Genomic DNA, 27,189 nt, shown 5'->3' on the forward strand with positions numbered 1-27,189 from the left:
ATTTGCGCATATGTGTGGGGCTCATTCCTGGGCGTGGTTCTTTCTGTTGCTCTGTGTTTCTGTCTTTATGCCAGTGCCACATGGTGTTCATTGCCTTGGCTTTGTGTGGTAGATTTTGAAATCAAGGAAGTCTGAGTCCTCCAGCTTCATTCTTTTTCAAGATTGTTTTGGCTCCCCTGGGTCCCTTGCCTTTCCATGTGAGTTTCAGGATCAACTTGTCAATTTCTGCTAAAAAGCCCTCTGGGATTTGGATAAGGATTGCAGTGATTGCTGCAAACCCACTTGGAACGTGTTGCTGTCTTAACAGGTCTAGAGCCTGTGAACTCGGGGTGCCTTTGCATTTATTTGGATTATCTTTAATTTTGTTCAGCAATATTTCAGAGTTTCGTAGTGTGCAAGTCGGGCATCTTTGGTTAAACATGTTCCTCTAAGTATTTTATTCTTTTGGTGCTATCGTTTTCTCAATTTCCTTTTATGATTTTGTTAATTTTATATACTGCAACCTTGCTGAACTTGTTTACTGACTGTAGTGAATTTTTGGGGATTCCTTTAGGTTTTCTTTATACAAAAATCACCTGTAGGAGTTCCCTGGTGGCTCAGTAGGTTAAGGATCCAGCATCGTCACTGCTGTGGTGCAGGTTTTACTTTTCTAATCTGGATGCTTTTTACTTCATATTCTTGTCATTTGCACTGGCTAGTCCCTCCAGAACAATGGTAAATAGTAAGGGCAGACATCCTTGTCTTGCTCCCATCCTGGAAGAAAAGCTTTGTCTTTTACCCTTGAGTATGTTGGCTATAGGTGTTTGTTGATGCCCTTTATCAGTTTGAGGAAGTTCCCTTCTCTTCCTAGTTTGTTGTGTTTTTACCATCAAGGTGTACTGGATTTTGTCCAGTGCTTTTTCTGCATCTTTCAACACGATCATGTAGTTTTTTTGCCCTTTATTCTGTTAATCAGCCATATTTTTAGAGTTCCCTGGTGGCTAAGCAGGTTTTATGGATCTGACATTGTCACTGCCATGGTGCAGGTTCCATCCCTGGCCCTGGAACATCAGCGTGCTCTGGGTATGGCCAAAAAAAAAAAAAATTAAGAAAAAATAAACCATGTTTTCATATATTGACACAGCTTACATCCCCGGGATAAATCCTGCTCCATTGTTGAAAAGTTTCAAGGTCTCCACGAGCACCTTCACGTTCTGAGCTTCTGTAGAGGCCTCACAAAACTTGGTACAAGCTGCCATATGCCAGTTGTGGCTTGTTAATAGTGGAAGGATATGGATTAAAATCAGCCAAAGAGAAGTTCCTGCTGTGGTGCAGCGGATTAGGAATCCGACTGCAGTGGCTTGGGTCATTGTGGAGGTGCGGGTTCGTTCTCCAGCCCGGTGCAGTAGGTTAAAGGATCCGGCATTGTTGCAGCTGTGGCTTGGATCGAATTCCTGCTCAGGAACTTGCATATGCTGTGGGTGCAGCCGTTAAAATAAAAAGTCAGCCAGAGGAAAAGGCTCAGGATGGGGGTGAGGGTTGGTCAGGAGAGCCCTGGGCATGAGCAAACAGCACCAGGGTGTGAAAAGGTGCAGCACTGCCACCAGGGAACTCTCCTAATCTAGCATCCAGTTTGTGCTGGGTTCATCATAGATGTGGTGACCACCCACCAGCTGGCCTGACCCTCCAGTCCCTTTGTAGCTTGGATGACCTGCGTGGCCTAAGACCCCAGGTGAGCAGAAAGGCTCCTTCAGGCAGGATGTTCCAAGGCTTAGAGATGAATCACCACCCAGAGTCACGGGCACGAGCGGGACTCACCGGATGGAATTAGTCCTTCACTATGTAGTCATGGTGTGTACCCTTTATGTCAGTTGATGAGCCAGTTTGCTAGTATTTTGTTACAGTTTTGCACTGTATTCATAAGGGATATTGATCTTTAATTTTCTCTTGTGATGTCTCTTCTGGCTTTGGTAGCAGCTCATAGTAGCCTAGAAGAATGCACTTGGGAAGGCTTCTTTCTTCCATTGTTTGGAAGAGTTTGTAAAGGATTGGTTTTTATTCTTTAGACATGTAGAATTCAGTGATTTTTCTGTTTTTCTGTTTTCAATTTTATAGATTCCTACTGTTATCCTTATTTCTGTCCTTCCACTTTCTTCAGATTGGTTTTGCTCTTCGTTTTGGGGAGTTGAGAAGGGAACTTAGCATATTGATTTTTCTTTTTTGTGAGTGCATTTTTAGTCTCGTCAGTTCCCCTCTAAGAGCTGCTCTGACTGTGTCTCTCAATTCTCTTACATTGTTCTATTTCTGTTTATTTTATCATATTTATTGATACCCATGGATTATTTATAAGTGTTTAATTTCCAAGTGTTTGGAGATGTTTCTGTTAATCTTTCAATTGTTCATTTCTAGTTTGATTCTGTTGTGGCTGGAAAATACAACTCTAATTTCAGTTCTTCTAAGTTTGTTGAAGGTTTTTTTGTTTGTTTTTGTTTTTGTCTTTTTTTCTAGGGCCACTCCCACGGCATATGGAGGTTCCCAGGCTAGGGATCCAATTGGAGCTGTAGCCACCGGCCTACACCAGAGCCACAGCAACATGGGATCCAAGCCGCGTCTGTGACCCACACCACAGCTCACGGCAACGCTGGATCCTTAACCCCCTGAGCAAGGCCAGGGATTGAACCCGCAACCTCATGGTTCCTAGTCGGGTTCATTAACCACTGAGCCACGACGGGAACTCCGTTGAAATTTTTTTTTATGGCCCAGAATATGGTCTGTCTGGGCATATGTTCGTGGTTCTGCTGTTGCTGGGGTGCCCATTCCATGAGTGCTGAGTATGTTCTGTTGTTCTGCTGTTGCTGGGGGGGGCCGTGTTCTGTGGGTGTTGAGTACATTCCATGGCTCTGCTGTTGCTGGGGGCCACGTTCTGTGAGTGTTGAGTAGCTCCTCTTGGTTGAAGGCATTGAGTTCTTTGTACTTGTTGATTTTCTGTGTATTTCTGTTGCTGAGAGTGGAGTTTGCTGTCTCCAACATCATTGAGGATTTGTCTGGCTGTCATTTCTATGGGTCTTTTCTTCACATTTTCACATGTTTTGCAGCTCTGTTTGCTGCATTTGTATTTAGGATCGCTGTGTCTTCTTGGTGGGTTGACCCTTTTATCATTCTATAATGTGCCTCTCTGTTTTGGGGAGTTTTCTTTGCTCTGAAGTTTTATCTGAAACTAATATAGCCTCTTCTGCTTTCTTTAGATTAGTGTTTATGTATCTTTTTGCATCCTTTTCCTTTCAACCTGCCTATATTGTTAACACCCGAGGTAAGTTTGTTGAGGACAGCATAGTCAGGTTGTGTTTTTAAGCGATGCTGCCAATTTCTGCCTTTTAATTGGTGTATTTAAACCGTTCACAGTTTAATGTAATTATTGCTCTATTTGAGCTGAAACTGGCCATTTAATTTTTTTGCCTTTTTTTTTTCTTTTTGCCTTTTCTAGGGGTGTACCTATGGCATATGGAGGTTCCTAGGCTAGGGGTTTGATCAGAGCTACAGCCACCGGCCTATGCCAGAACCACAGCAACGTGGGATCCGAGCCGCGTCTGCGACCTACACCACAGCTCACAGCAACACCGGATCCTTAACCCACTGAGCAAGGCCAGTGATCGAACCCGCAACCTCATGGTTCCTAGTTGGATTCGTTAACCACTGAGCCACGATGGGAACTCCTTTTTTGCCTTCTGTTTATCCTTTTTTGTTTTGTTTTGTTTTTCTCTTTTTCCTGTCTTCTGGGGATTGCTTGATTACCTGTAGTGTTTTGGGGTGCATCTCTTTAAATAGTTTTGTAGTGGACGCTCTAGGTACCACATTTACCTAATGTATTACAGGCCCTTGGTGACATCATTTTTTCAGTGTTAGTGAAATACAAAAATCTTACCTTAATTTCTGTCCCTTTATCCTCCCCCATTCAATATCTAATTATCTGTAATATTTCGTCTATGTACTTGTTTTCCATTGTTTAAAGTTTGTTGAAGTATAGTTGATTTACAGTGTTGATCATTTCTGCTGGACAGCACAGTGGATCTATTGTACATGTACACACATCCATTCTTTTTCAGAGTCTTTTCCCATGCAGATTATCACAGACCTCTACATAATTTAGAAAATTCAGAAGAGAAGGCCCTGTGTTTCCCATATTCTGTCCCAGGTTCTTTCTTCCTGATGCCCAGGGCTCCTGTCGTTGCCCTTTCAGGGGGGCTGCTGGCCACAGTCTCTGGATGTTGCTGCATCTGGGAGGGTCTGCATCTCCTTCCCAAAGTGCATCTTCGCTGGGTGTACAGTCCTGGGTTGGCAGCCCTTTTCTTTCAGTGCTTGGCAAGTGTGCTCTTACTGCTGGCGTGGTTTCTGATGAGAAGTTGGCTGTTGTTTTCCCTGTAGGTGAAAACATTACTCTCTGCCACTTTCAAAATGTTTTTCTTTGTCTTCAGTCTGCAGTCTGTGGCTTGGCTTGGATGTCTTTGCTTTTATGCTGTTTGATCTCACTGAATCTCTGGAATCTGGATTTGTGTTTCTTGCCACATTTAGGAAATGTTCCGTTATTATTTCTTCAAGTACATTTTAGCCCCTCTGTCTTTCTCTCCCCTCTGGGACTCAGGTGGCCCAAATGCCTGCTTTATGGTCACACAGAGCCCCTGAGGCTCTGTCCCCTTTTTCTGCTCAGTTTATCCCCTGTCGTTCAGGCTGATTTCTCATGTTTTACCGTAGCTTCACTGCGTCCCTCTAACGTCCAAGCTGCCATGGAAGCCGTCTCCTTTTTATGTCGGTTATTGTGTATCTCAGTTCTGAAGTTTCCATTAATTTCTTCTTTGTATCTTCTGGGGTTTTTTTACTGAGAATTTCTTTTTCTTTGTTGATGCTTTTGGTTTTCCTTTGGTCTCAAGCACTTTTGTAATGGCCGGTGGAAGCACTTGAGGCAAATCTCTTTAAAATCTTGGCTAGGAAATTCTAACATCTCTGCTGATGAGAGCTGTCGCTTACTAGTTTTCTTTTTTTGTTCAGCTTGAGATCCTCCCTTCTCTGGTATTGCAGGCGAGTTTCAGTTGAAAATGACATTTTCACCTTGTGTTATGAGACTGGATCTTGTTTAAACCTCCCCTCTCAGCAGTTCCCTTTGACTCTGGCCTGGCCAGAAAGGGGTGATGGTGAAGCCACGCCCGCTGGGAGGTGAGCAGGCCTCAGTCCTGCAGGCCCCAGTGGTCTCCACTGCTCCTGTCGGGGGTGCTCTGGGCCCCTCGTAGGAGAGTGGAGCCCCTCCACATCACGGGAGGCTGGGCATCCTTCTCCCCCTCTGGCTATAGCTGTCGTGAGTGGTGCTGGGGTAGTGCAGGTATTGTCTAGAGATGCTGTGTCTTGCTAGCCTGCCCTTTCCTGGTCCTTTGGCTGCAAAGAGCAGACTTTTCGTTTGTTCTTTTTTTCCTGCTGCACCCACTGGCATTTATGAGTTGCTGGCTTTTTCTGTTCCAAGTCAGGGATTTATGCGAGAAAAAGAAAAACCAGGGAACTCACTGCTGTGTTTTCCCTTGTCCCTGGCTGGTTTGCTCTTCTTTCCATCTTTCAGTCTCCTTACATCAGTTTCACATGAAAGGACCAGGCCTTTCAGTTGACTTAGCAGGAGGCACAGAGCAAAGTGTCTCTCCCGTCTTCTGCGTCAGTCCTGTTCACAGGTCAGCACTTGGTGTTAAATCGTGTTTCTTGTCTAGTAACATATTCTGGTCTGCGACGTTGGGTTAAAGAATGTATTCATTTCACACTTAACTAATGGAGGAAGACACAGGGTACTTGCTAAAGAGCAGACGGGCGGCGGGTGCCTCCCGGGAGGAGGCCAACCTTTTCGCGCTGCCCGCTCTCTGCCTAGGTTGGGGCCAGCACCATGGACAACCCTCTGCTGAAGTACAGTGCAAAGGATTACTTCTTCAAAGCCGCCCTCTGCCACTTCATCGTGGACGAGCTGAACGCCAAGGTGAGGAGCATGGTCTGACCCCTTCACCCCGAGCACAGCGCACCCTGCTCCTCTGTGACCCTGCCCCAGCATGATGTCCCCTGACAGCTGCCGAAGCTCTTAACTTCAGGCGTTTCCTTCAGCATTTTTGCTTTGAAGAACATAAGGGCTGGGAAGACAGTAAAAGGGAGAAGTGGAATTGGAGTGAGGATTGGGAGGGAGTGAAAAGCAGAGGGAGAGCTGGAGGGGGGCCGGGCAGGGTCGGGGCAGCTCCATGTGCTCATGATCGGTGTTGGGGTGGAGGGGCCCTGTGACACCCTGGCCCCAGCACTGCCGCCTCCCCCTGTGGATGCCAGCAGACAGCTGCTGCAGGCGTCTGAAGTGAGGCCTAGCTCTGTGTCCTCTCTATCACAGCCTCGTTCAGAGAACCGGTTTAGAAGTCTTCAACTTCTTCCCTGAAGTTGAAAATTCAAAATAAGTGGGTTTGAGCAACACAGGTCGTTTCTGATGTTGAGTCTAGCACTCAAATAGGATGTAAATAAATCTTACTGAAGTTCATAGAATGGCAGAGCTCTGTTTCCTGGTGCATTGAGTCAGCTGTTAATGAGTGGTTTTCTCTCCCAGCTTGCTCTTGAGAAATATGAGGAAATGTTTCCAGCATTCACTGATTCAAGAGAATGTAAACTATTGAAAGTAAGTAGACGGTTGGGTTTGCAGTGAGGTTTTCCTTCTGTGAAGCCTGCTCCCTGAGCAGCCCAGGACTCCCTGCTCCTGCACCGTGGCCCCAGATGCCCAGAGGGGCGAGCTCCGTGATCTGGAACCAGTGGCTTGGGGCTGCCAGCACAAAGCTGGGCCCAGACATGGGGTGATTCACACCTTGTGTCAAGCATGTCCCATCTTTGTAAGGTGTTTGGCAGCATCAGTTACGTGACAGCAAGGCTATTTCTATATTTAAAGTATTCATAGGTGGAACTTCTTAGCTTACCAGACTAATTTTTCTGTATTTATGCTCCCAGAAACTTCTGGAAGCTCATGAAGAGCAGAACAGTGAAGCTTACACGGAAGCAGTGAGTTCACCTTTGAGATTTTGCACCTCCCCTGACAGTTCATGTTACAGAAACCTCTTCTCCTTTTCGCTATGTAAACACCAAATGTTATTTTGGACATTATTGCCATTATACCTAAGTTGTAATCAATAGGCATGTTTTTTAGATCCCAGTAGCCTTAGTAATTAATTAGTTCTGTGAGCCATGCTGAGTTTAGCTGGGAGGCAAATGTATATCACATACACTTAGGATTTGTTGTTTGGATGCTTTCCATGGAAAATAATCTGATCCATGAATAAGTGCAAAGTCAAATCTGATGGGGAGCTCCCTTGTGGTGCAGCAGGTTAAGGATCCCGCATTGTCACTGCAGCAGCTCAGGTCACTGCTGTGGTTCAGGTCCCATCTCTGGCCTGGAAACTTCCATTCGCCTTTTGATAGGGTGACCTTTGCTACCATCTGGAGGTCTCTCCCTTCTTTGGTCTCGTGTGGGAATGAGGTCAAGGAACCCTGTGTCCGCTCCTTCTGTCTCTGCAAATACTTTTTGGTGTCTGGTGGATGCTGAGGCAGCATTAAGTTTCCACGCTCCCTTATTCTGATATGGGATCTCGTGTCCTTTGTCATGTTAGCTTTGCTTTTCTGGTTATAAGGCTGCTGTGGGTTTTCACCATTGCACGTAGCATGCAGAGCAATACAGAAGGTGCGGGAACGTGTCGCTGGCTCCATTGACATAGTCTTGGGACAGTGTGAAAGCAGCAGTCTTGGTGAAGAAAGTTGTAGGCTGGGCGTGGTTGTAATGCGGAAAGTTAGCGGCTCCCGCTGTGACCACATGAGTGGCCTGGGATGCTGTGGTTCTGGGTCTGTTTCCTGTCGTTTCTGTGGAGTGACTGCATTCCTCTCCCCTCACCAGGTGAAGGAGTTCGACTCCATCTCGCGCCTGGACCAGTGGCTCACCACCATGCTGCTTCGCATCAAGAAGTCCATCCCGGGGGATGGCGATGGCGACGGTGACCTCAAGTGAAGCCCTGTCGTCGTGGCAAGTGGCAGGGTTAGCCCAGGGATCATCGTGGATGCCATCCAGTGGCTTCATTTTGTTGCACACGAGCCACACGTGTGTCCCTGTGGGGCGGACGGGGAGGCGCCTGTGTGTTAGGAGTGTGACACGCTGCTTCACGCTTGTCAGAGTCCCCAGGGTTTTCCGAGAACTTCTTCAGTCTTATTCCTGTTACTTTGATGTGTGCAGAGCTCGTGCTTCATTTTGCCACCTCTTTCTTTATATGTCCTTTTTCTCGGGCCTGAGTACCAACCCGGTTGATCCAATAGGCGCAGTGCATTTTCTGTGAACTCGCAGCCGTCTTCTCCTCTCAGTGTGTGTTTAGTTAGGATGGTGGCTTGGAATGCGTTTGTGACTCCCCTCGGTAGAAATTATCTATCCTTTTTGTTATCTTGTGCTTCTTTAGATGGTGCTGGTGACCAGTTTCTTTGCTTTTTTATACTGTTCTGTGGCTAATGTGCATGTGAAAATTTGGAGCAGCCGGGGTCTGCCAGTGCCACAGCTGCGAGCAGGGAGCTTCCCAGCGCTTCTTGCTGGCGTGTGGAGGCGAGGCTGGTCTTGCACACGCGTATACACACACACACACAGGCCCCTGCAATGTGGCGCTTCCCGTTCCTGTTGAGAGTATCTGCTTTAGTTGGGGTGGAGCCCTTGCCTGTTTTCACATAAAGGGGTATAACTGCACGTCCCTTTCCTCCACTTCTGTGCTACACGTAGCTCTTCCACGTTGAGATGTGCCACACCCATGTGCACCCCTGCCAGGGCCAGGAGCTTGTCTGAGGGAAGCTGGAGAAGGTGTGTTGTGGTTTTATCCCCGTGTGGACATGGTGGGCCAGGTCGCCTCAGAGGTTTACTGCCAGTGGGTCTGGAAGGATCCCAGTGAGCTTTGGGAGGCCTGGCTCTTAGGTGGTGGAGTTGTTGGATCTTCTCTGTTTTAGTTCTGTCCTGTGTAACATGTATCCCGTTGACCTGTGGACTTGACCTGCCCATTGTGTTACACGCTGACCTTGCACTTTAGATGTTCTCGTTTCCTTGAATCTCCTCTGAGAACGTCTTAGGCATAGATGGGGTATGTTTGCTATGGTCTGGTGCCAGGTGACAACAGGGGACAGACAGATGACACTTCTAGCGTCTGGCGGATGGTAATGGAATGGTGTTTGTGTTTTTGGATGACTCTCGACCAGAACTGGTGGCTTTGGGTGTGCCCAGGCCCAGAGCTGTGTGGGGAGGGACGTTTGGGGATGGGGAGGGTCCATCTGGGAGGGGGAGAGTGTGACGGGAGAGGAGGTAGAGAAGGCCTAGCTGTGGGGTCACTTGTGAGGGCGAGCTGGTGGAGAGGAAGGTCAGCTGAGGGCCGCAGGAATGGACTGGGAGACCAGGTGCCCTGCCCTTGGGCCCTGGTACCTGAGAGGAGCCCTTTGTCCCTGCAGAGTCAGCCGGCAAATGGTGCATTTGGAGTGGGGCCCGCTTGGTGGTGCTTCGCTTCTGTTGGAAGTCCTGATGAAAAATCGTTAAGAGAGCAGGAGTGGGGTTTGGTTGGTGTGCCTGGCCTGGTGCCCAGGTGGCCAGAAGCTCCCCCTGTGGGGTGGCGTGGGGCCTGAGTCCTTTGGGTACAAGTCTGTCCCATGAGGAGCTGTGACCTTCTCTAGCCACGTGTTCGCTTCATTGCTAGTCCCCACAGTTTGTTTCCACTTGTTAACAGAACCTGGTCTGCCCACGTGAAGTACAGGCAGATGGTGTCTTTGAAGGCAGTTTACTTAGCTTCTCGTCCTGATTCCTGGGCACACACACCTGAGGAAAACAACAGTATTAGCATCTTTCCCGTCAGAGTTGTTTGTATTGAAATGAACACTGGGATCAGTGCCCGGATTAAGATTTTGTTTTTATATTTCATGTGAAAAATAATTGTAATGGCCAGAACAGACCTGCCAGAACATAAAAGGAAAATGAGAAGAAGAAAGTTCCATTAATGTTGTCCAGACTTCCTCCCTTGAAACCATCCTCAGTGTGGCCAGTGCTGTGACTTGGAGCCTGGCAAGGTCTCCAGACTGCATAGAGAGTCACCTATGAACAAAGTACAACGACTATTTATGTCACAGTCCTTGCATTTTAGCAAATCATTGTTGAGTCAGAATGAGTTCAGATTTCTTACAGGAAAGCTTTGCTTTTTGTGGCGATGTTTTTATAGCTTGTGTGAGTTTTTTTATTTAATGACTTTAACACAGTATTTTTACAGTCGTGACCATGTGTGGTGGTGTCACTGTGACTAGTGTGTGCATTTCTTGTTTCCTCTGACCCCATGCATTTCAATGCCTGCTTGTGCCGCAGGCCTCCTCGGGACATGGGGACACAGCTCGCCCCCCGAAGCGCCCCGTGCCCCTGGGGAGGGTGTGGGAAAACGACCCCTGCCGTGATAGACCCACCTTTGCAGAAAGAGCCTCTGTTTTGTGTGAGCCTATATGTGAATAAAGTGGTTGTTGTGAGCAGCATGTCCAGAGTCTTCCCTGGCTGGTTTGCACAGGACGGGAGTGGCTTCCTGTCCTGGAAGTTGTCCCCACAGGGCAGGGGGAGTGGCATCCTGGGCTCCCTCTTGACCCCCTGTCTGTTGCTCCAGCTGCTGCCCCATCAGGAACCCACTGCCAGGTCCCTGGACCTGGGTGGGGACCAGGAGCCCCAGCCCATCACCCAGGGCAGAGCCACGTTGACTCGGTTCCCCGCTGCCGTTGCTGTCGGAGGGCCTTGTTCAAGTCCCTCCAATTTAATTCAGAGCATATTAAAATGAATGATCCAATCAGCCGTGCCCATCAGCGAATCTATCATTTTGCTGGCGTTCAAGATTACATTCTCATTGAATTGTCTCTTCTCAGTCTTATTTTCTTTTTTCTTTTGTCTTTTTGCCTTTTCTTGAGCCGCTCCCGAGGCCTATGGAGGTTCCCAGGCTAGGGGTTGAATCGGAGCCATAGCCACCGGTCTACGCCAGAGCCACAGCAATTCGGGATCCGAGCCGCGTCTGCAACCTACACCACAGCTCACGGCAACGCCGGATCTTTAACCCACTGAGCAAGGCCAGGGATCGAACCCACAATCTCATCGTTCCTGGTCGGATTCGTTAACCACTGAGCCATGATGGGAACTCAGTCTTTTATTTTCTAACAAAAACCCCTGTGGTTTTTAAAGACTCACTTTTAGGAGAGTCCCAGAGTCCCCAGCAGGTTGGTGGAGGGAAGTGGGTGGTTCCTGGGGCTCGCTGGGTGATGGACTTGCTAAGCGGCCCTTTGACTGTGTTCTGGCTGTCTTGGTGCATGTGGACAAATGGCCTTTCCCCTAAAATGATGTTAAAATGACAGGAACACCATCATGTTTAGTTGAGGGGAGAAGCACTCATTTTGTTGCAGGACTACATACAGAGAGACGGGACACCAAGGCTCATTGCCAGGAAACTGTTTATTCGTGCCTGCATTGGCTCAGGGGATTCATATCCAAAGGCTGAGCCCCGAGCCTTGTATACCCTCCGTTAGTTCCCCTTTGACATTTTGCTCCTTTGTCTCCATTAGAAGTCACATACTTTCTGTATGTTCAGATTAGATGGACTATATTAGAGTTACACATGTGCACCTAGATGCTGATGATGCCCCATTGCCACAGAGTCACGGGAGGGCCCTTACCACAATTTGGCCTCAAAAAATGTCCCTGCTGTGGCAACACACATAACTTAACAGCTAGATCACAACTTAACACTCACATTTGTTGGTTAAGATTATTGCCTTCGGCAAAGCTACACTTCTGTTAAGATCACCTTTCATAACGCTTTACACCCACCACCTGGCCTATTTTTTCAGACCCTGTACAACCAACTTTGGTTCAGAGCAAAGGCCGTAGGCTCAGAGCATCCCCTCGGTGGCCTGTCCTGAGGCTCTGAGGCCACAGTACCAGCAGTGGGGGCCCAGAGCCTGTCAGCAGGAACACGCATGGGGCACAGGCCTTAGAATTAAGGGAACTATACCTGTTTCAATCAGGAGTCTTTTTGTATAGAACCTAAATTCTAATAAATGGAAGCAAACAGATTTGGGAACACTTTTTATAAAACAAACATTTATTAGCGCATTAAACAATTTTCTGTAGTTTCAAAGAAAAATTCAAGACAAATTCTTCCAACAGGTAACAAAATAACCTATTATTTAAATTCTTTCTCATTAAGATGACTTTACTCTGTGAAACAGTTCATTCATCCTGGCAAGTGACATGCGTGTTCTGTAAACACAGTAGGAGGTGCTGTCATGACTAGAGGTGAGGAGTCAGCAGCACTGCCTTGGGCGCAGGTGGAGCCTTGGGGTCGACGCCCACACCCTGAGGCCGTCCCTGCACACTCAGAGTGTCACCGGCAAGACTGCGTCCTCGGTGGTTTCTGGCCTCTCACGCAGCTGTCTTCATCCTGGACTTTGTGCATCAAGTACCTTTTCCTTAGGGAAAGTGTTTTCACAGCAAGTTTAATAAATTAAAACATTAAGTAAAAAAGCAACTAGTGACCAAAAAAATCCTCTTTTTTAAGTGAACATGTTTACTGGGGTCCCATGTGAGGCAAAGCATCCTGCACACGGCGGTGGCCTGCCCTCACGGCCAGACCTGGACCCAGGCTGGGTGAGGACGGCGGGATTACCTTCTGCTGCACGTGCCCTTTGCGAAAAAGGCCGCCAGGAGGCAGCCAAGAGCACTTAAGACAAGGTTAGCGGTTCCACAGCCCACTCTTAAGGCGAACCAAAGACATGTATGTGCCAAGGCTTTTGGTCCCTTCTGTCAAGTCCACACAAACGCCCAGGTTGGGGGGTCCCCCACAGGCGTGCACCAGTGACTTGTCTGCGTCAGATTCCTGAGGTGTCAGAAATTCTGGATTTCTGAAAATTACAGAAATTGACTCAGAAAAACCTAACAAAAATACCAATATTCTGTTTAGATTTGCCACAACCACCTCATTGCTACTTGTGATAAAACAGCTACACTGAGGTGTTCTCAAAGCCCCTTAATTTTTTACACCTCTATGCAAAAACTACTATTTTTCTGCTAGTCTTTGGTAGGACAGCTTTTTAGGAGTGAAACCCAATAGCCACGTTTCATCTTGGAAGTCATCTCCCGACCATCTTGCTAGCCGAGCCACATGGATGTGGAGTACGGCGCTCAGTTTAGTCCCACAGCCAGGGCTTGAGGGATGGCTGGGCACTGTCTCAGCCCCACTCCAGGGTCCCCAGAGCAGATCTGACTTGCTTCAGATAGGAAGCAAACAGCTGAGAACACATAAATGGTCCCAGTTTTATTTCAGGTTGGTGGAAAAATAGCTTGGAAGTATCGGGGGGACAAACGCAGATGGAAGCTAAAGGCCCTGAGACAGTCGAGCCAGGCACCGGCAAGCGTGAGTTGGACATGGAGATGACAGTGATGACACCAGACTGAGTGAGGTTGCGTAACTGCCTGGTTCGGTGATTAAGTGGCTGAGATCATGCAGATCAAGACGGCAGGGAAGCTTGGGAGATGGTTTGATGAAGACGACGTGCAAGGCATGGAAATTGAGGAAAATCCACGGAAGCCATTCTGGCCCAATTCTCTCTCTCGGCTCCTGGCGTCCAGCTGATACTCACAGGCGCCCAGCTCTACTCCATGCTGGTCAGAGAGTGGAGCTGCTCGGGCCCTGGGTCGGCCTGGGGTGTCAGCTCGCTGAGCTCGCTGATGGCGGTGGCCAGCAGCGTGTCCTGGGACACCACAGGGCCGTCAGACTTGCAGGCTGGGTCTGCAAGCCTGTCCTCCTGCACGGGGGGCACACTGCCCTGGACTGTGGCCAGGTTGTGAAAATGGCCATTTTCTGCGAAAGACAGCAGTTTATCAGAGAGTTTGGCTGTTGCGTACTCTTCATCAGGCTGTTCAGTCTTGTGCCCGTCGTCATTTTTGGGTGAGCCATCCACAATGACGAGGAAGGACTTCCACGGGGTGGTCTTGTCGTGGATCTACAGACCGGACACAGAGCAGTCCCCGAACGAGGACCTGTCAACCTCCCAGGTCACCAAAATGGGGCGTGCCCGCAGAATGGCCCTCACTTCATCACCACCGTCCTGCCAGGAGGGTACTCACTCCACCCCCAGGCGGTGGTGGCCCTGCCGCAGGGTAAGGCAGCTGCCACCCCCCACCCCCGGGACTGCCCGCGCTCACCGAGGTATGTCTCCGGAGGGTGGACTTGTCGGTGAATGTCCGCCCGCACGCGTTGCACATGAAGGGCTTCTCCCCCGTGTGGATCCGGTGGTGGCGCTGCAGCGCATTGAGCTGTGTGAACTGCTTGCCGCACTGGTCGCAGCAGTAGGGACGCTCCCCTGGGAAGGAAGGGCTTGGCGCTACGGACACACGTCCCTGAGAAACCAGTCCCTGGCCTCTGCGGAAAAGGTCCCTTCCCTGGCTGGAGCCACAGCCAGGGACTTGGCCCAGTTCCCACAGCAGTGGTGGGGCTGTGGCATGTGTCCATGGCTGTATGTTGGTCACTGTCCCCAAATAACCGGAAATGCTGAGTGTGCACGCCCCCACACCTGTGCTCACACAGTCACCCTTTTGGGCTGTCGAGCCAAAAACTGTGCTATTTAGGACACAAAGTAAAGCTAAGTCCCAAGTAAAGCTAGTGAATCTACACAAACCCTTCGGGATACTTTCCTGCCACACTGCCCTCCCATCCCCGGTGACACTCCAGCCATACCTGTGTGGACTTTGATATGCTGGTAAAGTGAATTCCGCTGAGCAAAAGTCCTGAAACAAACTTCACATTTAAAGGGTTTGGATCCAGTATGGATTCTGTTGTGATGCTTCAGATACTCCTTAGAAGCGAAACTCTTGCCACATGTTTCACACATGAAAGGCCGTTCACCTACATGAAGGATGAAACAGGAACTTAGAAGTGACACGGGCACTGGGACACGCGGGAGGGGGCTCCTCCCTCTAAAACCCACACGAACCCCTCCTGAGTGGGCTGGGGGGCAGCCTGTCATGTTTTCTACATTCAACTTCCCTTCAAATGCAGGGCTTGCTATTTGCTGCGAACTGGTGTAACCCACAAGGATTCCAGTAGATTAGAATGAAGGAGCGCCTTCAGCCAGCTCCCATCCTGGAAATTCAGTCCTTCCAAACAAGAAAATAGTCTACAGCCAGTGTGGTGGAATCACTGCATTTTTGTTTTCCTGGCTGTGCCCGTGGCACACAGAAGTTCCTGGGCCAGGGACTGAACCGGCTCCAGAGCAATGACAACATGGATCCTTAACCTACTGAGCCACCAGGAACCTTTTCAAAGTGCTTCTGTGGGTCATCATCAGAATAAGAGCCCCTCGTGAAAGGGGACATCTAGGCTGGATGCTTGTGTCTTTTTCAGAGCAGCACTCCCAGCGCCGAGCAGGTCGCATGAGGAGGGTCGTCTGCCCTTTGCGCTGTGCAGCCTGGGCTATGGTCCCATCAGACTCCTCTGTCAGGTGTGCTCCAATTTCACAAACGCAATTATAATTCCAGCTTTAATAAAGCCAAAAAAGGAGTTCCTGTTGTGGCTCAGTGGGTTAAGAACCTGACTAGTGTCCATGAGGATGTGAGTTCGATCCCTGGCCTTGCTGCAAGCTGCAGGGTAGATTTCAGATGTGGTTTGGATCCCGAGTTGCTGTGGCTGTGGCATAAGCCGGCAGATACTGCTCCGATTCGACTCCTAGCCTAGGAACTTCCACATGCTGCGGGTGCAGCCTGAAAAAATAAAAAAAAATAAAGGCCAAATACATTGGCATTTTCATCAGATAACCAATTCTAATTTAACCTTTCAGTGTGACCTGCCCTTAGCCCCCACCTCAGTCTTCCATTAGACCCCAATTCTGCTCACTTTAGTAGTTCACCTCATTAAGCGGCTCACCTGTCTACTTTATATTTGAACTTAAGGTTCACATGACAGTGCTTAGAAGTAAAGGTAAGTAAAAAGCTTTGTCAGTGAGATAACCAGTGCACAGCAGCTGGTGTCACTTGCTGCAGGGCCCTGAACATCAGGAGGGTCTCCTAGGATCGGGCTAAGGGGATTACGTGTCCTCCTTCACGGAATAAAATCACACCACAAAAAATTTTGAAAACCAATCCTTTACGCAAAGTTGGAATTAACCGTTTGCATAGCTGCATTTTTTCAAGGGGGCATCCACGTGCAGGTGTTTTCCATGACGGTCAGAGCCCTTCCTTCCAAGAGCCGGGTCAGGTCGGGAGGGGTGGATTTACCATCTACTGAATACCCCCCGGACAGTCAGGCGGTTCCCACCGCCCTTATCAGGAAGAAGCGGGTAAGAGCATATGGCTTTTCCCATGTTCAGAACAATTTCTTTAGGACTCACGGGCCAGTTCCCGGGCCAGTGTGCATGGCCGCCGCCACAAGCGGCCCACAGCACTGAAGGCAGCAGGCGTATTCTACTTAGCTGTGCCCACTTCCCAAAGGGGAAGGCACGCCACGGCTTTAACCCGAACCACTTCTAGGTGAGCCGTGGCTTCCCTTCCACAGCCAGGAAAGACATGCGAGCAGGACAGCCTGAGTGCTTACCTGTGTGACACCTTTTATGGTAAATCAGCATGTGGTTCTGAGTGAATCTTGCGCCACATTCATCACAGACAAAAGGCTTCTCCCCTGTGTGAATTCTGAAAGCACAGCACGCAGAGGGTAACTCGGTATGGGTTTCAAAGTTCACTTGGCAAAACCACTCCCACCCTCACCTACGGGATGGTTCACTGCAGAAACCCTAAGGCAAAGCCCTGAAAGGGACAAAGGCCCTGGCTCTCACCCCAAATCCATTTCTGCCTGCGGCCAAGACTGCCTGGCTCCGAGAAGCCCAGCATCTGGTTCGTGCATGTGCAGCCGGAGGTCTGGCCTCCCCTGGTGTTCACAGCACTGAACTGCACTACACAGTGTCTGTAAAGCTTCCTCGTTGGGAGTAAGCTCCACAAACACCCTGCTGACAAAGTTCTACATGATCAAAATGTTTACCATCCTTCCCTAATTTGACAGAAGAGTCTAGAAAGAACTGCTCTCAACATGACGCAAGCTGGTCGCAGGTGCATTCCTGAGGATGGCATGGCTGTCACCAAGGTTACCAAGCCCTTCCTGAGCCAGGCTGTTAAGTGACAGCAAAGACGACGACACCCAGCTACCCTCCCCAGATAGCCCGGGTTCGCAGGCAGGTCTGGGGCAGAGGAGAAACCGGCCACATCTGGATGTCAAGCATAAACGTGGGAACTTTAAACACTGAATATCACCCACCTACAGTTCAAAGATCACTAAACAGGAAAATCTACTCAACAGTCTGTGATAACCTATGTGCGAGAAAAGAAGGGATATATTTATACATATGACTAATCCACTTTGCTGTACACAGACCTGAAACTAACAGAACACTAAGTCAGCTATGCTCTTGCTCTAATAAAATTAAACAAAAAAAGCTTATTCTGGCATGTTCTAAAATGTACAGTGATGCCCTGAAAGTTAAATTTTTAAATTATAGTAAATGTGAGTTACATCTGAAAAAAAAAAAAAAATCACTGAACAGAATCACTATTTGTCCTAATTCCTGCATTGGGGCTAACTGGTGGCCAGCAGTCCCCAAGCCCAGAGAAGCATCACCTCACTAGGGTCTGCAGTGGGACTGTGCTACCCAGCTGGTCTCGGGCCCCCATTCTAAATGAAGCTTGGGGAGAGGGAGTGGGGTCGACGGCCCCCGCCCCACAGGAGTGGCTCCCAGGGAGGGAGCCCCCCTCAGCCCAGGCTGGGGGGACACCCCAGCATCGCTGCTCAGAGTGAACCCAGAGTCTCAAAACGGCCCCCCACTAGAAGGAGCAAGCTGACAAGTGACAGCTCGGGCGACACTGCAGCCACGCTGGCAGAGCCCCAAGACACCCCACCTCCCCCAGGGAGCCAGCAGGCCCACCTCAGGTGTGTCTTGAGCGCCGAGGGCTGCGAGAAGGCGGCCTGGCACTCGGGGCAGCCGTAGGGCCTGTGGCCGGTGTGCGTGCGCTCGTGCAACCGCAGCGCCGTCTTGGAGCTCAGGCCCTTGCCGCACTGCTGGCACTGGTGCCGCTCTCCGCCGCCCTCGTGTACCTGCACCACGTGTCGCTTCACGTCCTTCTTCCTCTTGAACTTCTTGCCACACAGCTCGCACGGGAAGCGGCGCTCGCTGCTGTGCACGTGGCGCTGGTGGCCCCTCAGGTTGCAGCGGTTGGCGAAGGTCTGGCCGCAGGTGTCGCAGCGGTGAACCACCTCGGTGGCCACACCATGGTGGTGCCTGATGTGCTTCAGGAAGCTCTTCTCGTACAGAAAGGCCTTCCCGCAGCTGGTGCATGGGAAGTCACTCCGCCTGGTCCCTGCCGTCCCTTCCTCCGCTGCAGCCCCCTCGTCCTCCTCCCCCTCCCCCGGCCTCGCTTCAGGCAGCGCAGCCTCTGCCTCCCTGGCACTGGCATCTCGGGCCTCCTCTTTTGTCCTTGGCTCCCCCTCTGTTCCCACAGCATCCGGGCTGGGCTCTTGGGGTGCCCCGCAGTCCCCTGCATCGCTCGCTGCACTGCCCTGCTGCTCCCGGAGTCTGCGTGTGTACTTCTTTTTAGGGATTTCGACAAACACCTTCCTCCCAGCCAGCCTCCCGCTAGCCCTTCTGATCTTGGGGTAGGGGGGCTTCACAACCTCTTTTCTCTTGTCTGGCTTCTCCCTGGACTTCCTTGGGGGCAGAGCTGGCAATAAGCCGTTGCTGATTCTCTCTGCCTGGGGATCTGAGGAGCCCGGGAGGCTGCTGGCCAGAGGTCGGTCCCCAGCCACACCTGCCCCCCGAGTGTTGGGGTCAACAGCAGCAGCAGCAACCTGGGAGCCACCACCCTCCTCAACCTCCTGAGACTCGGAGAAATTCTGCAACTCCAGAAGTACTGACTCTAACATCTGTTTCTTTAACTGAAAACAGGTTTCAGATAAGTCCAAACATTTCAGCTTCTCAGCCATCTCCAGCATTCGCTGCACGCGATCTTCTTCCACCTGTACCTTTGCAGTATAGACAAACTCAAGAAAGGAAGCAAAATCGGCGACCTGCACTTCATCTAAGTAGACGTTAGTCCTGGCGCCAGCTGCGGCCTTCTCGTTAAGGAAAACTTCCTTAAAAAACTTGCTGGTGGCCGCCAGCACTGCCTTGTGGGCCATGAACTCCTCACGGACACCCTGGTACTCCACGCTGACCGTCACGTCGCACAGATGACCCAGCAGGCGGAGCTGGTGCATCTCGTGCAGAAGGTTCAGTGGTGAGGACTTGGATTCTAGCAGAACTGCACCACTCTCCATGTTTCTTCCTCCCAGAAGCAGCCTTGGGAACAAAACCAAAAATTACTCATGCATGAGCAACCACTGAAGTAGAAGGATTAAAAATTATGAGGATGATTTCAGTTCTTGAGAGAACATAAAGTGATTAACGACAGAAACCCAACTTTTCTCATGTACAGATTCAAATCACACGTCACTTCTTAGCATTTTTCTGAAGCCCAGATACAGCTTCATGACATACTTGCATGAAGAGACTGATCCCCCAAAGATAAAAGTTATGATTAATGAACTACGTTAAAGCAATAACTTATCTAGGTTACTTCCTAACCTGCTTACAGTCCCAGACCCCAAAACGAAGAGAATTTATAGCGACAATAAATAACGCCTACTTATTTGACCGGGAAACATAATAATTAAAACACATGGCGACCACTGTCTGCCTTGGAAAACAATCAACTAAATAACTACTCTTCATGGACAAAACTTCATGGAAAAGTGGCCACAATCCACGGCCACCTCCAACCCCATAAGGCCCTACGACGGGCAGCACCGTCGCAGCACCTGAACGATGCGTGTTCAGCGGCACTATCCTGGGCAGGGTTTTCGGCAGGGGTTCCTATGCAGGAGACTGACACGCCGTCGTGAAGGCTGCAGCCGCGCGGGCGTCCTGGAGCAAGCTTCACAGGAAAGGCGCCGACAAGGTCACAGGGCAGGCAGCTACAGCCCGCCTCGCCCGCGCACCAGGTTCCCACTGCCCGGCCCGCCCGGAGCCCCGTCCTGCCCAACACGGCGCGAACGTTCCCCGCGGCGTACCCGCCTTCCGCTTCGGCATGTGCCGCCCTCCACAGGCCCGGGTCCCCGGGGCCGACCTCACCTACCCGTCCAGCCCGAGTGGCCGCCTGTCAGCAGGGCAATGGCCGCAGGTGGCCTCCTCTCTTCGCCGCTGCCGGCCGGACCACCTCCGGCTCCCTGACGGCCTCCCGCCCACTCGTGACCCTTGAGCCCGACTCGGAGCCCAGGCCGCAGCCTCCTGCCCCCCCCAGGCTGCTCACCCACCGCCCGCCCGGCCGCCGCAGACCCAGCGCTTCCGAGGACCAGGCCAGGGGACAGATGGACGGACCGGGGGCGGGGCGCGAGGGGCGGTGAAGGCGACGCCGATTGGCCGCCATAGGCCCTGCCCCGCCCCTCGTGGGCCGGGTAGGGCCTGCGCACGCACGGCCGACTGCGGAGGCCCTTCGAGGAAGTTACGTGATCCGACGCACGCTGCCGCCGCGCGTTCGGCCAGCAGCGAAGATTACGTCACCCACCGCGAGCTAAAGTCTGCGCCTGCGCAGGAGGCTGCAACGGCAGCTCTGCCTCTCCCGCTACGCGGCAGGGGCGGGGTCGGCCTGCCCCCGAAAATCACGTGAGCTGCGGGCCCGCAGCAGCAGGTGGGCAGTACAAGAGGGCGGGTCGCCGAGAGGGGGGGCCGTGACGTCAGACGGTACTGGGCGGCGGAGGGTTGGGCGCGGGGAGGAAGTGACACAAGGTGGAAGGGCTCAGAGAAGGGCGGAGCGTCGAGAGCCAGACTGGGCGGAGCGGTGGTGGAGGGGCGTGGCGTCAGGAGCTTGGCGCAGGGAGAAGCGGGGTATCCTGCGCCGAAGAGGGCGGGGCGTAAGGGTGATAGGAGGGGCCTGGAGAAGGGGCGGGGCTCCGCCACGTGCCGCAGGAAGCGATTGGCTGATCCCTAGGTTCCTTGCGTGGTCCCGCTGGGTTCGTTAGACCTCGCTGTGCCGACGCGGTTCAGGAGCTGAGCGGGAGCCGTCTGTGCTCTGAGAGCCTCCGAACGTGTGCGATCTCTGGACACGGGGCGAGACCCTCTGGACACCTCTGGAACGCGCCCTCCACTCCAGGGGCTTAATATCGCAGCTCCCCAGCCTCGGTTGATCCTCGTCTCTCCCAGACGTCCAGCGGGCCTTGGGCCGACTTCTCATCCGGTGTCTTCTGGTGAAGTTTCCGAGTGTAGAATGTGGCAGATCTGCTGCACAGCCGCCACCCTCCCTCTCTTACTGGCTCTGACACAGTCATAAAGCATCTGCCCGAAGTGACTGGGATGCTGTGTGGACCAAAGCGCCCTGGTCCCGGGTAGTCGGGCCCAGGTGAGAGGGTCCAAGTAAGGAGGCTTCCGGCTGCCCTATTTTCCAGCTTCTGATTTGTAAGAACCTGCACAATCTTTACTTTCTGCTGCAGATAAAAAAGCATGTCCTGGTTCCAGAACAACCCCACCTTCTGTGCACAACTGCTGGCTCTGCCTCCAGGTTCACCCAGAAGTGGATCCTGCAATCGCTTCCCTTCTCAGGATTTTCAGAAGCCAGCCCACTTCATGGAGCATGGGGCTCATTCCTAGGTGCACACACTGAGAGTTGAGTCTTTCCCTAGTAGTCTAGGACCCTCCTGCTCTCCCGCACCCAGAGCCCCGACTTCCTCCAGAAATGAATCTCCTTGCCCAAACGGGTTAATAAGAACAGTATGTGCCTCGTGCTTACGGCCCTACTCTGATAGTAGTATGTCACTCTGCGAAGGGGTAGTATCATTATTCCTATTACACAGAGGAGGAAACGGAGGCACAGGAAGGTTAGCCAGCCTACCCAAGATCTCAGCGAGTCTGAGCCAGGACTGAACCTCCAGAGTGGTACTCAGTGCAGACCAGTCTCCCCAGCTACAGCAGAACAGAGATCAGGTAAATGCCAAAAGGGAACTAAACTGGGTGTGATTAAATAGCATACTAAAGTTGTGTCTGGTTTGCATGAATCCATAAGTCAACACTGAGAAGTGTGGTTTCTAAGACATTGAGTGGAGGTGGGGCAACTTCTTGCAAAACCCCAGGGACTTGGCCCTCCTGCCTGATTGCATCATGGCCATCTCATCTCGGCACCCTCCTGGGCACAGGCCTGCTGGGTGCCGAATCCTTCCCTCCTCAGGCCGTTTGCACATCCTGTTCAGATCCTCCCTCTTTCCCCCAGTTAATTCATCTCCACTCAGCTGTCTCCTCCCCAGAAGCCAGCCCAGCTCCCTGACCAGGACAAAGTCTCACACCATAAGCTCAGACATGTTCATGATTTCCAGGCCCCTGGAGATGTTTAGGGAATTGGAGGTGGGGCTCTAAGCACCAAAAAGGAAGGAGTTGGGAAACAGTCATTTGCCATTTTAAAACTGCAACGTACCCAAGATAACAGCAATTTGGGAGCCAGGACTGAATCTCCACAGCAGTGCTCTGTGCAGACCAGAGTCCTAAAGATGGTCATACTCATATTCCAGTGGTTCTGGACTGAATCTTTGTGTGTGATAACATACACTATATATATTTGTACACCAGTATAAACATAATGACTTTCTACTGGATTACAAGTATCTGAGTCCCTGCGTTCATTTCTTTTGGGGATGTATCTAGAGCTTGAATTGCTGGATCATGTGGCAATTCTGTATTTAACTTTTTGAGGAACCCCCCATCTGTCTTCTACGGCAGTTGCACCATTTTCCATTCCCACACGCACATTCCTCACCAGTGGACTGAAACAGTTTTAAGTAAGGGATTTTCTCACAGTGTCTTAGTGTCTCTAGCATGATGTTCAATTTATCAGACCTCTCCATAGTTTCAAAAAACGTAGTCCTCAGTCTTCAAGATATGAGCCCAAATAAAATGGCTGCAAGAAAAGCCTATATATATGATAATTCATGATAGGAGGTGGGAAATATACAAAAGAATAGCACCTTATTTTTTGAAAGAGTTCAGATTCCATTAAATCATAATACACATATAGTCGTATCATGAGCCTCATATTTGTGTAAATTTAATCTGGCCACAAATGCTTTGAAATAAACTTTCAACAGATTGTCAAAATAAGTGATGTACCACTTTTTATAGGACAATTTCAAATAAAACCTTGTAACATTGCTTCAATCTTAACTTGTCACTATCAAAGATCCTAAGAGTTTAAAAGAACACAGGAAGTATTTAGAAGGAAGAAATCCATGTAGACACAGAAGCATGAATACATGGAAAAGAGCAGCCAGGATTCTGTGTTCTATCCAAGTTAGTGTTCAGTGCTGAAAGGACTTCTTTAGTTGGGATCATAATAGCTTTAGCGATTGACCAAGTGGATAGATTGTTAAAGATTTTATCTTCAGTTCCCTTTAAATTTTTTTTTGTCTTTTTTTTTTTTTTTTTTTTTTTGCTTTTTAGGGCCACACCCACAGCATATGGAGGTTCCCAGGCTAGGGGTCTAATCAGAGCTGTAACTGCTGGCCTATACCACAGCCATAGAAATGCCAGATCCAAGCCACGTCTGCAACCTACACCACAGCTCACGGCAACGCTGGATCCTTAACCCGCTGAGCAAGGCCAGGGATTGAACCCGCAACCTCATGGTTCCTAGTCAGATTTGTTTCCGCTGCACCACCACGGGAACTCCTTCAGTTCTCTTTAGATATGCTATGTGATCAGGTTACAAAGTGGAAATTACATTGGGTTATTGAAAGAAGCTATAGAAATCAACAAGGAAAACACCAACAGCTCAATGCAAAGCTAGCAAAGAACACAGACAACTTACAAACGCATACACATAGTGGATACAGGGGAATATTCACATATGCATATGCATGTGACAAAGAGGAGACAAGGGAATACTACAAAAAGGATAAACAAATGAATGCCACAAATTGACCAGAGGTTAAACAATAACCTGTGATGCAGAATTTGCTGTGAGAAATGCCATCTCGGGGTGGTTAGAATAGATATTTATCTCCATGTAACAGGCCCTGAAGTCATCCTAAGGAAGGAAGAGGGAGTGAACAATTTTGAAGTAATACTAGTGAAAATTTGGGAACAGCCGGCTTGCCCACAAGAAGGACTGAATCATTTATAATACATCCATGCACTGGTTTATTATGCAGTTATTAAAATAACATTTTAAAGAATGTTTAATGGAGCTTGTGGTAATCATTCCACAATGCATACGTTTATTAAATCACCACATACTCTTTAAAGATAAATAATTTTGTCAATTATACTTCAATATATCTGGAAAATCACTGAATTTCTTGGAATGCTCACCATATTATAATGTAAAGAAGGTATGCTGGTTTAATCAGGAAATGATCTGCTTTAAAAGCAAAGCTATAGGAGTTCCCTGGTAGCCTAGCAGTTGAGGATCTGGTGTTGTCGCTATGGCGAGAGTCCATCCATGGCATGGGAACCTCCACATGCCATAGGTATGGAAAAAAAGGGGAAGGGCTGGCAATATTGTTAGAAACATCTTAGAATTTAGAAACATCTTAGAATATTATTAGAAACATCTTAGAATTTCTTTAAAAAAAAAAAAAGCAAACAAAACCAGACCAGGAGACCAGGAGTCACCACCTACAACAAATTCTAAACTGCTTCAAGAGGAACACAGAAGCTGCCTACCTCCGCCCGCCCCTCCCCAGGTTCCGAAGCACTCACCACCCATTGGCTGTCACACAGCCTTCCAATTGGTCCTGGGCTGTCGCCGAGTGATGACGTCGATAGCCTTGCGTGCAGCCCGTAAGCACAGGAAAGTGCTCCACTGCTAAGTTGTGGAGGCAGCTTAGGCTTTCAGACCTCCGCCTGGGGGCTGCGGGGCCTGAAATTGGGGCATCTCAGCCTTCCGTAGCCCACCGGGCGGCCTCGCAGAGACCGGTGACCTGGACGGGGTCGCGGCTGCTGAGAATTCCACATGGGGTCAATTTTCGAAGACTGCGGTCCTGCCTCTTCCCAGGTTTGCAGCTCTGGATGGAGGCTGCCTTGTCTATCCCTGAGACTGTATCTTCATTGTAGTTCAAGAAACGCCACATGCCAGTGTGCAGGGCCGCTGGCTTGTCCACGTTTACTGCCCGGCATAGGGTCCGTGGAGAAGGCCATGCTGTTGTGGGCAGGAGGCCCCGTGCGACATTTTCACCTAGCTCCCTTCCTGCTCATTCCTATGTCACTGTGACCCACTGCCGCCCCGAACCTCCAGATGAGAATCGGTTCTTGTCCGTGGGACAGTGATATTTGAGGGCCGCCCACCAGACCTTCATTTTGAAGGCTCCCTGGTCCGACCACTCCGATGGGAGTTTCCCCAGCATGCTCAGGGTTGGAGGTTGCTGGGGATTCAGGAACACCCTCCACAGGGTTTGCAGGTCTTCCTGGTGAGGTGGCCTGCTAAGCACCTGCTATGAAGTGCGTGCCTGAGCACTAGCAGCCTGTCTGCTCATGTAACGTTTCGTTCCCTTTTAACCACCTTGTTTTCTCTCTGCCCTGTAGAAGGCCTTGGTTCTGAATTTCTGAATAAAAGCACAATAGGCTTGTGTGTTTGGGACAGGTGGGGGTTGGGGGAGTGTTTGGGGTGGGGGACACCTGATGGGACAAGAGGGGCCCAGTTTCCATGGCTGGGCCTGCGGCATGGAAGCGGGCACAAATGCCCACCATGCCTTAGAAAGGGGAATAGCTCGCCTTCAGGCTGGAGCAGGAGATTCAGGTGGAAGTCTTAGCCTCTTCCTCCCACCCGCCTGTCAGAAGACAGTGTCCACACTTCATGTGAGTCATGGAAAATAAGCCGACTGACCCTGGCTCACCTTCCTCTCTGAAGTGGGAGGTGACAAAAAAGTGCAAGGCTGTGAGCAGGATGGCAGAGAGGAGACAGGACATGTCTTCACATCTGGATCTAAGCCGCATCTGCATTTACTCTGGGGTGGCTTTCCCAGAGCACTTTCAAACTCATGTTGTGCCTCTTTCAAGGAGGAAGCAGATGAGGGCCTGATATAAGCAGCTTTTGGCAGGAAAGCGCTCTTTGCAGGAAACCACCCTCAGCAGGGCACCTTCCTTGTCACTTTAGCAAAGCTGTATTGTCACTAACCTTAAACCCGGTGCCCCCATGCTCTATTCATCTCCTGCCCAAGCCCATCTTCAAATCTTTTGATCACACAAAGCCTTGCCTAACCTGTTGGTTCTTTCTGTAGAATAAAGAAGTAGAAAAGAATAAGCAATTAACAGATGCCTAGACGTCTTCCCCAGCCTCCCACTTCAGGAATTTCACAAACAGGACAGCATCTAAAAAAAGATCACAAGGAGTCAGCAGGCCTGCACACAGCAGGGGACGGCTATGACTCTGACCCTCATCTCAATGATGAACTGAGATCACTTCCCCCTTTTCCCTGTAAAAACTTTCATGGCCAAGCAGAGTCTTCAGAGGTAGTTTTCTGGAACATGAGTCTGCCTTCTCCCCAGATTGCCAGCTTTCTGATTAAAGCAACATTTCCCATTTCTATCAACATTTGCCTTTCAAGTGTGGAATCTTCGAGTGGTGGGGAGAGGACCTGAGACTGGCAACACTGATGTTCTTCAGGAGTTGAGGAACAAGGCCTGTCGCCTTGCCTCCTGACAGGCAGGAGAAATTCTCTCCTTAGGAGATGGCAGCAGGGGTCTGAACTTCATGTTAACCCTGCCCCTGAGACACATTCAGCTAAGAAGGGGCTTGTGTCCCCTCTGACTCCTGGGCCTGGCCACACTCCATTTCTGAGTTCTCAGCCACCCATCTCTGGACCAGCTTTCTTCTGCTTTAGTTCTGCCCCAGGACAGCAGGGACCGACCACCAGGCTTGGCAGACAGCCTGATGGCCCCCTGCTCTTAGCACCACTGGCCCCACCCCCAGTACCCTCCTTCCCTATTTCCAGGGGCCACCGTGCTATTTGGGGTTTTGGGGGGGCTGAAAGTAGGGTAACCGACTAGTTCCAGATCTTCTGGGACTTTCTTGATCTTAGCATTGAA

General features: G+C 50.3%; 2 protein-coding genes across 9 annotated transcripts in view; one reads left to right on the forward strand and one right to left on the reverse strand.

Moving 5' to 3' along the window:
* NAPB (NSF attachment protein beta) overlaps positions 1-10,542 on the forward strand; it is a 34,795-nt gene extending 24,253 nt beyond the window's left edge. For 3 of the 6 annotated variants that reach the window (XM_047771579.1, XM_047771577.1, XM_047771574.1), the window contains 3 exons: positions 5,879-5,983; positions 6,587-6,655; positions 6,979-10,542. In XM_047771579.1, coding sequence (XP_047627535.1) covers positions 5,879-5,983; positions 6,587-6,655; positions 6,979-7,161 — 357 coding nt within the window. In that variant the 3' untranslated portion in view covers positions 7,162-10,542. The remainder of the gene's footprint in view (positions 1-5,878; positions 5,984-6,586; positions 6,656-6,978) is intronic. The other 3 variants (XM_047771578.1, XM_047771575.1, XM_047771576.1) reach the window with 2 other exon arrangements.
* Positions 10,543-12,131: 1,589 nt separating this feature from the next.
* Positions 12,132-20,566, reverse strand: GZF1 (GDNF inducible zinc finger protein 1). 3 transcript variants are annotated; one of them, XM_047771580.1, is made up of 6 exons: positions 20,439-20,566; positions 18,016-19,425; positions 16,638-16,732; positions 14,787-14,954; positions 14,255-14,412; positions 12,132-14,052 (listed from the first exon to the last, which is right to left on the reverse strand). In XM_047771580.1, the coding sequence occupies exons 1-6, from the start codon at positions 20,549-20,551 to the stop codon at positions 13,702-13,704; spliced, it is 2,295 nt and encodes a 764-aa protein (XP_047627536.1). In that variant the 5' UTR covers positions 20,552-20,566; the 3' UTR covers positions 12,132-13,701. The 3 variants fall into 3 exon arrangements, with proteins under 3 accessions (XP_047627536.1, XP_047627537.1, XP_047627538.1); XM_047771581.1 differs by having other exon boundaries at positions 20,261-20,500; XM_047771582.1 differs by having other exon boundaries at positions 20,435-20,456.
* Positions 20,567-27,189: the final 6,623 nt, after the last annotated feature.

The sequence above is a fragment of the Phacochoerus africanus genome, chromosome 3 (assembly GCF_016906955.1).
Source record: "Phacochoerus africanus isolate WHEZ1 chromosome 3, ROS_Pafr_v1, whole genome shotgun sequence".
NCBI lineage: Eukaryota > Metazoa > Chordata > Mammalia > Artiodactyla > Suidae > Phacochoerus > Phacochoerus africanus.